General features: G+C 36.5%; 1 protein-coding gene across 1 annotated transcript; it reads right to left on the bottom strand.

The window, feature by feature from the left end:
- Positions 1-2,026: 2,026 nt before the first annotated feature.
- On the bottom strand, positions 2,027-14,438 carry LOC308313413 (uncharacterized protein; the record flags this gene model as incomplete). The annotated part of the gene is made up of 21 exons (XM_080760511.1): positions 14,319-14,438; positions 12,762-12,864; positions 10,593-10,648; positions 10,418-10,438; positions 10,229-10,264; positions 9,996-10,016; positions 9,794-9,814; positions 9,586-9,606; positions 9,119-9,160; positions 7,864-7,884; positions 7,619-7,660; positions 7,422-7,457; positions 7,139-7,204; positions 6,562-6,582; positions 5,892-5,912; positions 5,641-5,658; positions 5,417-5,458; positions 4,845-4,865; positions 4,569-4,589; positions 4,370-4,381; positions 2,027-2,128 (listed from the first exon to the last, which is right to left on the bottom strand). The coding sequence occupies exons 2-21, from the start codon at positions 12,862-12,864 to the stop codon at positions 2,027-2,029; spliced, it is 744 nt and encodes a 247-aa protein (XP_080616637.1). The 5' UTR covers positions 14,319-14,438.

Genomic DNA, 14,438 nt, shown 5'->3' with positions numbered 1-14,438 from the left:
GTCCGATTAACTTCGTTCAACTGCTTTCCACACCTCGTCGCCAATGTTGTGTTCTTATATCCTTGCTGAATTCAATCATACACACAAGATTGTCTTTCTAGTTTCTTTATTATAGCGATCGCTTATCTCGACCTGCCGGTCTCGACAATAACATCCTGAAGAACTGTTACATCACCTTTGGTGTCCCTATACATTTCTGTTACCTGTCGTTACCTGTTTCCTGGTCATGTGACTTCAGTAACCAATACACGACACATAGATTTTAGACGCTCCCCACAATCCCCCCAGAGGAGTGTTTGTCAATGGACAGACCGTAGATATTGTACCCAGCTACAAATATCTAGGCACAATTATTGATGACAAGCTGAAATTCGACCTAAATACTTATGTGATGTATAAAAAAGGTCAACAACGCCTGTACTATATCTAAGGAAATTGGCTAAGTTCAATGTCGACAAGACTCTGATAAAACTGTTTTACAGTGCCTACATCGAGTCCGTCATTTCTTTCTCGAGTATCTGTTGGTATATAGTAATCTCTGCATCAGGGAAAATTGTAAAAGTGGCCTATTAAATAATTGGCTCACAGATGAACAGCCTAGACCATATCTTTAAGAAACAGGTGCTTAACAAAGCCCTGTGCATCCGATCTGATACTGCTCACCCTCTACACGGAGAGTACATCCTTCTTCCATCCGGCCTTCGCCTGCGAGCCCCATATTGTGCCACAAAAAACAGGCACAAACATTCCTTTGTCCCTGTCTCTATTTGCACAATAAATGCTGCTGTGGGTAGACGAGATAACCTTATGATAAGCACTTTATTTACTGTATTGGTCTCGTGTCTATGCACACGCACTTTCTATGGCCAACGTGCACATATCACTTTAGTGTTAGTCTAGTTTTAGTCGACTAAATATCATAATATTTTACACTTTCTGAAAGCAGCAGATCTACAAGCTCACAACGCGTCGCGCTGTGCAACCAAGTGTCAAATGACTTGTCTTTTATTTATTAGTGGATCTCTGGTCCACTAGTCCCTTCGTAACATTTTAGTCTAGCTTTTATTTGTTGACAAAATTGTCAACATATTTAGTCTCAGTTTTATTCTTGGCTTAGTTTTGGCTTAGTTTTCGTCAGTGAAAACGAAAGATTTTCGTCTTAGTTTTAGTCGACGGAAACAACACTGGTTCATGCACCAGCTGGTCAGAACGTGGTCGTAATATATAAGACCTAAATGACCAATACAACAAATATACAATTATCGATACACCTGAATGTGAATTTAAACTTTAAACATTTGGGGCAGTGCTGGAAAAAGTATGTTTTACTCCAGTAATAGTATCAATACTGCACTGTAGCTGTACGCCACAAGCAGAAGTCCTGTATTTATTGTACTGTAGTAAAAGTACAAAAGTGTCAGCATCAAAATGTACTTAAAAGTACTAAAAGTAAAAGTACTCATTGCAAAGGTCCCATTTCACAAGTTCAAAATGTGCGCCAAATCATTTGAAAATAGACGATCTACAAGCTCACAATATGTAACGCTAATAATGTAAATCTCCAAAGTACAATCATAATTATGTACACATTTCATCAATATGTTTCTTAAAGGGATAGTTTGCCTAAAGATATAGTGATTTTATATCAGTTACACCTTACACGCCCCACGAAGCCTTGAATTCTTGGAGATTTCATTGTTTGTTTTTGTCATAATCCTAACCCGATCATTTGATGCTGTATGCAGTACGTTTGAACATGACATAAAGACTCTTCTTAACGCATTTTGACCTGAGGATGATTCTATAAATCGCAGATCTACAAGCTCGTAGCGCTGCACTCAGTTCCGTGCTACGAGCTTGTAGATCTGCTGTTTTTCAATAGCTAAAGTAGCTAAGGGGGGGGGGATTATTCACACACTACAACTATATATAAAAAAAACTCTTCTGTGAACTTGAAGCTCATTTCTCATTTATTGAGCTGTCTTGACAGAACACTGTGACGATAACACTTAGATCAATTCAGTTATCACTGTAAACCATCCTCCTCGTCCCTCGTGGTCATCTGGTTGGTGTCCACTAGGGGTCTCATGGTGTCAGCACAGGTCAGGAGCACTATGGCTTTGTTCATCTACTGGTACACAAAGACAATTCAAAGTGTTTTAGATACATAATACATTTAAAGGACAACTTTCGTTTTTTTCAACCATGGTTCATGTTTTAGGTTGTTATTAGAGAAAGTGAAAGATGAGTGTTGATTATTTTTTTTCATCTGCTGCTTCCTTTCGTTTTAGGGATTTTAGCTGTTTTTGACAGGGGGACGGGGGCATTCGAGCATGGGGCTGAATAGGTATTTTTTTACAAAATATTATGGCGATTTATTTTTTTATTATTTACTATAGTCCTAATAGACCTCGGGAAATTACATCTGGCCACAGAAGATCACAGGATCCCGATCTACTGAATATGAAGGTAGCCTACTGGGGGGAAGCCCCAGTAGAACTATAGTAAATAATAAAAATAAAACATCGCTATAATATATATATTTTTAAATACATATTTAGCCACATGCTCGAATGCCCCCGCCCCCCTGTCAAAAACAGCTAAAATCCCTAAAACGAAAGTTAGCAGCAAATGAAAAATAATTAACACTCATCTTTTACTTTCTCTAATAACAACCTAAAACATGAACCTTGGTTGAAAAAAACTAAAGTTGTCCTTTAAACACAGGTCAGGAGTACTATAGAGCTTTGTTCATCTATTGGTACACAAAGACAAGTGTTTTAGATACATAATACATTTAAAGAGAAATAAAGACTAGTGATAATACAACTAGATATCTCTGGACTTCGTTAACATTAAGGAAGTATTTAGACAGATACCCATGTACCTGTCTAAAAATGCATTGTATGTAGTCATAGCACTTCATAGTGCGCATATGTATAGCATAGTATAGTTTATATGTATAGTGTCATTGTATAGATATGTTCTAGTTACGTTCTTAGCTTACGCATGTTTCATGATAAATGCATTTTATGTATACGTGATGTATTCCAATGCCTTTTTATTCTTGCTTAATGTAAATCGCTCTGGATTGAGAGCTAAATGCCTAAATTGTAAAAATACTTCACTAAGATACCCATGTACCTGTCTAAATACTTCCTTAATGTAACTGACAGTGGAAACACTTAACTCCACTGCTCTGTGGGGGCACTGACTGCAGCTCAGCCTCAGAGCCGCACGGAAGATAAACAAAACAATTGTAACAGAGTATTTCTATAGTGCAGTATTGATACTTCTACCCGAGTACTTTTCCCACCACTGATACGTTGTGCCTCCATTCTGGTTGAACAACCACTTAAACTTGTAGCTAAACATTGTACAGAATGACAACCACTTGTGTGATAGCTAACATTTCTGCTGATTAGGTAGGTCAGTACTTTTATATGCACTATACTGTAGGCCTAACCTGACTCTGCCAGCTGGGGGCGGTATTGGGTAAACAAATTTGTGTAGCAAGCTTCTTGGATCTGGCAGCGTCAGGTTAGCTCTCCCCTACTTTGTTTTGTACTAAACTCCTTGTCTTTATGTTTTTATTTTATTTTATGTGATATGGAAATAAAGATGATATATATAATTGTACTGAATGACAACCATGTGTGATGTAGCTCACATTGTAGTAGTTTGATAGCAGGACGTGCAGAGATTGTTAGAGGGGCAGGGGCTGAAATCCTGTAAGAGATCACTTTTGGACAAAAAATGTGAAAATAGCAGATCTACAGGCTCGAGCTTGTAGATCTGCTATTTTCGTGCGGGGGGGGGGGGGGGGGGAGGCTTGATTTTCAGAAAACTGTCAGGATTTAGAAGACATTTGTAGAATCGTCCTCAGGTCCTAAGTCCAAACCCCTCCACGAAAAGGCCCCTGGTTCTCCTGACCCCTTATCCATCATTTATACATTATGGATAATTAGTTTGGACTTAAACTGTTTTTCATCTGTAGTACTGGAATGTCATTCAGTCAAACTGTACAGCAGGACATGTTGACTCACCGTTTAGCCCTCGCGTTTCAGAAAATGTTCCAGATACTGTTTCAGACAAAAGAAAGGAGTTGGAGTTATTCAAAAACGTTTACCGTACATGTGTACACACGGTATTAGAAGTAGTAAAACATGTGTTCATGGTATTAGAAGTACTAAAACATGTTAACCGTACATGTGTACATGGTATTAGAAGTACTAAAACATGTTTACCGTACATGTGTTCATGGTATTAGAAGTACTAAAACATGTTAAACGTACATGTGTTCATGGTATTAGAAGTACTAGTTGTTAGTCATTGGTAAAAACTGAACAGCAGAACATTGTTGACTCACCTTAATTGTGTCCTGAGAACAGAATGAAGAGTATAGGAGTTATAAAGGCTCAACAGAATGCAGCAAAACATAATAATAATAATAATAATTATTATTATTATTAGTAGTAGTAGTTGTAGTATTATTATAATAATTTACATGACTGTACACGGTTCTCAAAGTCATTCATAAAAACTGAACAGCAGCATTATTGACTCACCTTAAGATCTGAGATCTCCCCCTGAGAACAGAATGAAGAGTTGGAGTTATAAAAGCTGAACAGAATCCAGCAATAATAATAATAATAATTACTGAAATCAGTCAGTTACAGTAGTTGTGTTGTGTTGCTGTGTCAGTTCACTGTGTGGTACTGAAGTCTGTCAGTTGTGTTGCGTCACTGCGTGTTGCATGCCCCAATACCCTATCATAATTTACATGACTGTACATGGTTTTTGAAGTCATTCATAAAAACTGAACAGCAGCATTATTGACTCACCTCAAGGCTCTTGATCTCCTCCTGAGAACAGAAAGAAGAGTTGGAGTTATAAAAGCTGAACAGTATCCAGCAATAATAATAATAATTACTGAAGTCAGTCAGTTAATTGTGTTGTGTTGTGTTGTGTTGTGTTGCTGTGTCAGTTCACTGTGTGCTACTGCAGCTAATAAGACAAATAATTTATGCCTTAAAACATTATACTTGCTCTATACAACTAAAACTAAAATACTGATTGTACAGTTAGGACCCTCTCGAAAACGAGATACTATATCTCAATGGGTTAGCCTATTCCTAAAGATAAAATAATAAATAATAAGCCAACCCAAAATGTAAAAATAAAAACACCAAATTTCACTCAATAGGACCTGTTCCTGTTAATGAGGTCATATGTCCAGATGGTCTAGGGCTATGGAGTGCATGGAATGCATTATGCTAATAAAAAAATTAAAATAATAATAATAAGGTTAATAATAATAATTATAATAATAATTATTTACATGACTATACACGGTTCTTGAAGTAGTTAGTTGATAGTCATTCGTAACAACTGAACACCAGCATTATTAACGCACCGTAGTAGCATCTGCAATCTCCTCATTGCTCTTGATGTCGTCCTGAGTATAGGAGTTATAAAGGCTCAACAGAATGCAGCAAAAAAATAAAATAATAATAATAATAATAATAATAATTATTATTATTATTAGTAGTAGTAGTGGTAGTATTATAATAATTTACATGACTGAACACGGTTCTCGAAGTCATTCATAAAAACTGAACAGCAGCATTATTGACTCACCTGATCTGAGATCAACCCCTGAGAACAGAAAGAAGAGTTGGAGTTATAAAAGCTGAACAGAATCCAGCAATAATAATAATAATTACTGAAATCAGTCAGTCAGTTGTGTTGTGTTGCTGTGTTAGTTTACTGTGTGGTACTGAAGTCTGTCAGTTGTGTTGCGTGTTGCGTGCCCCCTATAATAATGTACATGACTGTACATGGTTTTTGAAGTCATTCATAAAAAATGAACAGCAGCATTATTGACTCACCTTAAGGCTCTTGATCTCCTCCTGAGAACAGAAAGAAGAGTTGGAGTTATAAAAGCTGAACAGTATCCAGCAATAATAATAATAATAATAATTACTGAAGTCAATCAGTTAATTGTGTTGTGTTGTGTTGTGTTGTGTTGTGTTGTGTTGTGTTGTGTTGCTGTGTCAGTTCACTGTGTGCTACTGCAGCTAATAAGACAAATAATTTATGCCTTAAAACATTATACTTGCTCTCTACAACTAAAACTAAAATACTGATTGTACAGTTAGGACCTTCTCGAAAACGAGATACTATCTCAATGTGGTAGCCTATTCCTAAAGATAAAATAAGAAATAATAAGAATTTAAAACAAAATGTAAAAATAAAAACACCTTAAAATCTTTTATTTCTTTCATAAATAAAGAAATTTTCACTCAATAGGACCTGTTCCTGTCGCAAGTTAATGAGGTCATATGTCCAGATGGTCTAGGCCTATGGAGTGCATGGAATTCATTATGCTATTTCTTTTTTAAATAATAATAATAAGGTTAATAATAATAATAATTATTAATATTATTATCATTATTATTATTAGTAGTATTAGTATTATTATTATTATAATAATTTACATGATTGAACACGGTTCTCGAAGTCATTCATAAAAACTGAACAGCAGCATTATTGACTCACCTTAAGGCTCTTGATCTCCTCCTGTGAACAGAAAGAAGAGTTGGAATTATAAAAGCTGAACAGAATCCAGCAATAATAATAATAATAATAATTACTGAAGTCAGTCAGTTAGTTGTGTTGTGTTGTGTTGTGTTGCTGTGTCAGTTCACTGTGTGCTACTGCAGCTAATGAGACATAATTTATGCCTTAAAACATTATACTTGCTCTATACAACTACAACTAAAATACTGATTGTACAGTTAGGACCCTCTCGAAAACGAGATACTATCTCAGTGGGGTAGCCTATTCCTAAAGATAAAATAATAAATAATAAGAATTTCAAACAAAATGTAAAAATAAAAACACCAAATTTCACTCAATAGGACCTGTTCCTGTTAATGAGGTCATATGTCCAGATGGTCTAGGGCTATGGAGTGCATGGAATGATTATGCTAATAAAAGAATCATAATCAATCATAATAATAAATAATCATAATAATAATAATAATAATTATTATTATTTACATGACTATACACGCATCTTGAAGTAGTTAGTTGATAGTCATTCGTAAAAACTGAACACCATGTATTAACGCACCGTATTAGCATCTGCAATGTCCTTATTGCGGTCGATGTTCTTGAGGTTCTCCTGTACTGTGATGTGCTATGACAGTGAATATGGATATAAGACGAAAAACAGTTTCAGGATGGTTGACCGTACATGTGTTCATGGTATTAGAAGTACTAAAACATGTTAACTGTACATGTGTTCATGGTATTAGAAGTACTAAAACATGTTAACCGTACATGTGTTCATGGTATTATAAGTACTAGTTGTTAGTCTTTGGTAAAAACTGAACAGCAGAACATTGTTGACTCACAATATGAATGGTGTTGATTATTTCAGCGATCCGGGCCTGAGAACAGAATGAAGAGTTGGAGTATAATAATTGTTATTGTTATTGTTATTGTTATTGTTATTGTTATTGTTATTATTATTTACATGACTATACACGGTTCTTGAAGTAGTTAGTTGATAGTCATTCGTAACAACTGAACACCAGCATTATTAACGCACCGTATTAGCATCTGCAATCTCCTTATTGCTCTTGATGTCGTCCTGAGAACAGAATGAAGAGTAAAGGAGTTATAAAGGCTCAACCGAATGCAGCAAAAAAATAATAATAATAATCATTATTATTATTATTATTATTATTATTATTATTATTAGTAGTAGTAGTAGTATTATTATAATAATTTACATGACTGTACACGGTTCTCGAAGTCATTCATAAAAACTGAACAGCAGCATTATTAACTCACCTTAAGGATCTTGATCTCCTCCTGAGAACAGAAAGAAGAGTTGGAGTTATAAAGGCTCAACAGAATGCAGCAAAATAATAATAATAACTAGAACTGCACTCTGTCGAGTGCATACTTGCTTGTTGCACACTAGTAGGCCATAAATGGCCAACTAGTGCGCAAGCAGAGCGCGCAAGTATTTTCGACTGCTGTAAACTGTGGAATCTCAGTATCTCTGTGAAGGAACGTTTGAAATGTCTATTTGCTACCTATCTACTTTATGCATGTAAACACCTATAGTATTATTAAGTATGGTTCAAGTTTCTATCTATATAAGAAATACATATAATAATGTTGTATTACTTACGTCATCATTGAGAACAGTTATACATAATACTATATAGAGTATGTAGTTGTAAGTTGATTAGCCGTATACTGTGGTTACTTTGCGCCAAAAACTGTGCCAGCCAACCCGCCATTTGATGCATATGCAAATAAAACAGCAGATTTGTGCCTGGTTTGCTGGGACCAGATTACATAAATGACCATATTTCTTACGTCATCATTGAGAGCTAGTCATACATATACACACCACGTACTCTGGTCCCAGCAGATCAGGCACAATTTGCTATTTTATTTGACTGATTATGTATATAGAATACGTATGACTAGCTCTAAATGATGATGTAAGACATACATATACATATACATATACATATACTATATAGACTAGAGTATGTAGTTGTAAGTTGATTAGCGGTATACTGTGGTTACTTTGCGCCAAAAACCGTGCCAGCCAACCCGCCATTTGATGCGTATGCAAATAAAACGGTAGATTTGTGCCTGGTTTGCTGGGACCATATTACATAAATGACCATATTTCTTACGTCATCATTGAGAGCTAGTCATACATATACACACACCACGTACTCTGGTCCCAGCAGATCAGGCACAATTTGCTATTTTATTTGACTGATTATGTATATAGTATACGTATGACTAGCTCTAAATGATGACGTAAGACATTGGTCATTTATGTAATCTGGTCCCAGCAAACCAGGCACAGATTTGCTGTTTTTTTTTTGCATATACACATCAAATGGCGGGTTGGCTGTCACGGTGAACGAAGACCGGGCGAAATTATTACTTGCACGCTCTGCTTGCGCAAGTAATAATAATAATTATTATTATTATTATTTACATGACTATACACGGTTCTTGAAGTAGTTAGTTGATAGTCATTCATAACAACTGAACACCAGCATTATTAACGCACCGCATTAGCATCTGCAATAGGCTTAATGATCTTGATGTCCTCCTGAGAACAGAATGAAGAGTATGAGTTATAAAGGCTCAACAGAATGCAGCAAAAACAAAATAAATAATAATAATATTAATAATAATAATAATAATAATTATTATTATTATTATTATTGTTATTGTTATTATTTACATGACTATACACGGTTCTTGAAGTAGTTAGTTGATAGTCATTCGTAACAACTGAACACCATGTATTAACACACCGTATTAGCATCTGCAATCTCCTTATTGCAGATAAGGACACCAGCATTGAAGAGTATAGGAGTTATAAAGGCTCAACAGAATGCAGCAAAAAAAATGAAATAATAATAATAATTATTATTATTACTAGTAGCAGTAGTATTATTTTAATAATTTACATGACTGTACACGGTTCTCGAAGTCATTCATAAAAACTGAATAGCAGCATTATTGACTCACCGTAATGCTCGTGATGTTCGCCTGAGAACAGAATGAAGAGTATAGGAGTTATAAAGGCTCAACAGAATGCAGGAAAAAAATGAAATAATAATAATAATTATTATTATTATTATTAGTAGTAGCAGTAGTATTATTATAATAATTTACATGACTGTACACGGTTCTCGAAGTCATTCATAAAAACTGAATAGCAGCATTATTGACTCACCGTATTGCTCGTGATGTTCGCCTGAGAACAGAATGAAGAGTATAGGAGTTATAAAGGCTCAACAGAATGCAGGAAAAAAATGAAATAATAATAATTATTATTATTATTAGTAGTAGCAGTAGTATTATTATAATAATTTACATGACTGTACACGGTTCTCGAAGTCATTCATAAAAACTGAACAGCAGCATTATTGACTCACCGTATTGCTCTTGATGTTCGCCTGAGAACAGAATGAAGAGTATAGGAGTTATAAAGGTTCAACAGAATTTAGCAAAATTTTATAAAAATATTATTATTATAATAATAATAATAATAATAATTATTATTATTATTATTATTATTATTATTATTATTTACATGACTATACACGGTTCTTGGAGTAGTTAGTTGATAGTCATTTGTAACAACTGAACACCAGCATTATTAACTCACCTTAATAATACCATCATATACCATCATACCATCGTCCTGAGAACAGAATGAAGAGTATAGGAGTTATAAAGGCTCAACAGAATGCAGCAAAGAAAATGAAAGAATAATAATAATAATTATTATTATTATTTACATGACTGTACACAGTTCTCGAAGTCATTCATAAAAACAGCAGCATTATTGACTCACCCACATTCTCTTGATGATGTCCTGAGAACAGAATGAAGAGTATAGGAGTTATAAAGGCTCAACAGAATGCAGAAAAAAAAGAAATTATAATAATAATCATTATTATTATTATTATTATTTACATGACTGTACACGGTTCTCGAAGTCATTCATAAAAACAGCATTATTGACTCACCGTATTGCTTTTGATTTTGGCTACCACCTTTAGTCCCCAGTTATACCATAATGTACCTGTTACGAAAGAAAAACATAATAATGGTTCATGAGTATTCAAATGGTTCCAAAATGGATCCGAACTGAACTGAACTGAACTGAACTGCTCTTCACAGTATGTCCCAGGCATTAATAGTGCAGATCACGTCAGATGTGTTGAAATAAACACCTAGGGTAGATACCCTCACAAAAACATGCCGTAATCCTGGTCTCTAAAACTGCCTCCCCCTGGCCAGCCGGGGCGCCTGATGGAGGGGAAAGGAACTGGTCGGAATAACGTGTCCCTTCCACGCGTTACGTCCGGCCGGGGAAATTCCCCTCTGTCAGGTGAAAAGAAGCAGCTTGGACTCCTCATGCATAGAAGGAGGCATGAGGTCAGTCCACTGCCCCCCCAGGTTGGCAGAGGAAGTGAGGTGCCCAGGATTACTTAGATAATTGGCACTGGGTGAAAAAGAAAAACTGGGTTACAAAATCATGGGATAAAAAATAAATAAAAATAAAAAATAAAGTTCATTGGCTGGAGATGATTCATGTCCGCAATGTCAGATGACCAGACCAGGGTTGGCGGTGGTTGTCGAGCACTCATTGGACCAGCACATGGATGATGAGACGTAGAATTCATCTCCTCTGTTCCGCACATTGATACCGCTTGGAGCCTGGAAAGCACCTAGGCAGGCGTTGCCAGGCAACTTGTTGATAACTTTCCCTGCACTGTGAACTTTCGGCAGAGAAAAACACTCCCTGACTCCCAGTGAGCAGCTATCTCTTTTCTCACTAGGCCAAGGTCAAGTACATGTAGTAGACCTCTCATTGTGAGTTAACTTGACTGGGGACAGACAACATGGAGACTGAATAAGATATAAAATGGGACAGATGAAAACATATTTTGGCCATAAACATGGATGACATGACATTAATTGATTAGAGGAGCAACCCTGTGTAAACAGGCAATAGACCAAGGGTAAAATGATGATATGGGAGAATAAGGTGACAATATGAATGACCTATATGGCATGGGCCAAAGTTCATGAGGATATGGGACATTGACCACTGGGCATTAGTTTGTAAACAGATAAGACATAATTATCTAACAGTTACCGTCCACTGTTACCAAAGTAAAACATAATAATAGTTAATGAGTTGTTCGACCTGAGGACGATTTCTACCATCAGTTTTCTGAAAAACCCTGTGTTTCTCTATGTCAGTGGTGCTCAACCTTTTTCATGTCAAGGACCCCCAGAATTATCTGTATTTGGCCACCGACCCCCATCTGAAAATATGTTGTTCCAGGGACCTCTCCAGAAGCAAAGATTTGAGTTAAAAATGTTCTCTCTGAAAGAATGTATATAAAGATTTGGGCCACATTTTCACGATGTTTCAAAAATAGCAGACCTACAAACTCGTAGAGCTTGCAGATCTGCTATTTTTCAATAGCTAAAGAATAGCTAAAGAATAACATCAAAAGGGGTTCCTGCCCAGAATGGGTTAACTTGGTGACCCCTGACCTCTATGTAGGAAATATCGGTGACCCCTGACCTCTGTAGGACTTGCCGGTGACCCCTGACCTCTTTAGGACATGTCGGTGACCCCTGACCTCTATGTAGGACATGTCGGTGACCCCTGACCTCTATGTAGGACATGTCGGTGACCCCTGACCTATGTAGGACATGTCTGTGACCCCTGGTGACAGTGGTGAGAACCAATTATATGAAGATATGTTGAAAACTGGTGAAGTTGTCCTTAAAGGGATAGTTCAGATATTTTGAAATGAAGCTGTATGAAATACTTGCCATTAATATAGTGGTTGCAACTGTATTAATATTAAGTAGTTCCGGTCATTTTGTGGGGTGGGGGGCCGTGGGGCACTGGGGCCATGCATTAAGTAAATTAAGACACAAAACTATTTGTATTGTTGACCAATTTCTAAAATATTTGCACAACTTTCGTTCAACTTTGACCCCTCTATCACATGGAACGCTATAGTTTTGTGGATTAATTAATGAGTGCCACCCCCCCCCCCCCACCCCCCCACAAAATGACCGGAACTACTTAATATTCCACCAAAGTATTTCATACAGCTTAAGTTAAAAGAATCTGAACTATCCCCTTAAAATAAAGCCTGTGTACATACCGTCACTGGCGACAGTGGGGGGTTGTGGGGGGCTGTCAGTCCAGTCAGCCGGCACAGCTGGAGCCAACATGGAGGCCACGCAGATCAGGAGACACAGCTTCATCTGCTGACAGTAGGAATGAAGAGCAGGCCAGTGGTGGAAAAAGTTTTACTTAAAGGACAACTTTAGTTTTTTCAACCACGGTTCATGTTTTAGGTTGTTATTAGAGAAAGTAAAAGATGAGTGTTAATTATTTTTCATTTGCTGCTTTCTTTCGTTTTAGGGATTTTAGCTGTTTTGTACAGGGGGGCGGGGGCATTCGAGCATAGGGCTAAATATGTATTTCTTTGCAAAATGTTATAGCGATTTTTTTATTTATTATTTACTATAGTCCTAATAAACCCCAGGAAATTACATCTGGCCACAAATACATCACAGGATCTACTGAATGTGAAGGAGGCCTACTGGGGGGAAGCCACACTGTCTGTGTCATAGGCTCAATGTCAGTTTGACACATTCAGTAGATCTCGTGATGTTTTGTGGCCAAATGTAATTTCTTGGGGTCTAGTAGGACTATAGTAAAGAATAAAAAAATAAATCGCTATCATTTTTTTTAAAGAAATACATATTTAGCCCTGTGCTCAAATGCCCCCGCCCCCCTGTCAAAAACAGCTAAAATCCCTAAAACGAAAGAAAGCAGCAAATGAAAAAGAAATTACACTCACCTTTTACTTTCTCTAATAACAACCTAAAACATGAACCTTGGTTGAAAAAAACTAAAGTTGTCCTTTAAGGAAAAGTACCAATACTGCAATTTAGAACTACTTCGTTACAAGTAAAAGTACGGAATTGAAAATGCACTTGAGTAAAAGTACAAAAGTATCAGCATCAAAATTTACTTAAAGTACTCATATTGCATAATGTCCCACTTCACAAGTTCAACATTTGTACAAAATCTATTGAAAATAGACGATCTACAAGCTCACAATGCGTCGCGTTGCGACGCATTGAGAGCTCGTATATCGGCTATTTCCAAATTGCAAAAATGTATAGCGTTGAAGTGGATAATGCATTTTCTAATCAATTAAAATCTCCAAAGTAAATACAGTAACTAAAAAATTCAAACTTGTAGTTGAGTAAAAGTAAAATAAATAGTCTCTGAGATGTAGTGCGGAGTAAAAGTACTGGAAATTGGAAATACAGTACAGTGAAAAGTATAAATACCTTAAGTATTGATGACGTTTGCAGAATTACAGTATACATTTCAAGCACAACTCGATACAAAAACTGTTAACTGTGAGTGGACGACCCAATTAAGCATTACACTTGTTTACAAAGAGGGTTCACCTTGTTCAATTCATCAAAACATTTAGAGACCCTTCCCTTAAAAAAGGGAAAAGAAACGTATACAGTGAGGGGGAAAAGGGGTGGGGGGGATTCAGACTTTACGGGGGCCAGTTTGGAATTGCAGCCGTCCGTAGGAGCCCTTTGAGACACGAGAGTAGTGGTGGTGGTGTTCTGTATGTACAATCAACATTATATAAAATAACATTAAAGTGGACAGAAAATGGACTCACCGCTTCAAAGATGATGTCCTGTTGGCTCGATGCTTCAAAGCTGTTGTCCTGTTGGCTCGATGCTTCTGAGATGAATGTAGATCAGAACCTGATGCAATAGAATAAGGAGTTGGACTTATG

The sequence above is a fragment of the Protomyctophum bolini genome (genome assembly GCF_963924005.1).
Source record: "Protomyctophum bolini genome assembly, chromosome: 3".
In the NCBI taxonomy this organism is placed as follows: Eukaryota; Metazoa; Chordata; class Actinopteri; order Myctophiformes; family Myctophidae; genus Protomyctophum; species Protomyctophum bolini.
Note: the sequence above shows the minus strand (reverse complement) of the source record. Positions and strands in the feature narration are given on the sequence as shown.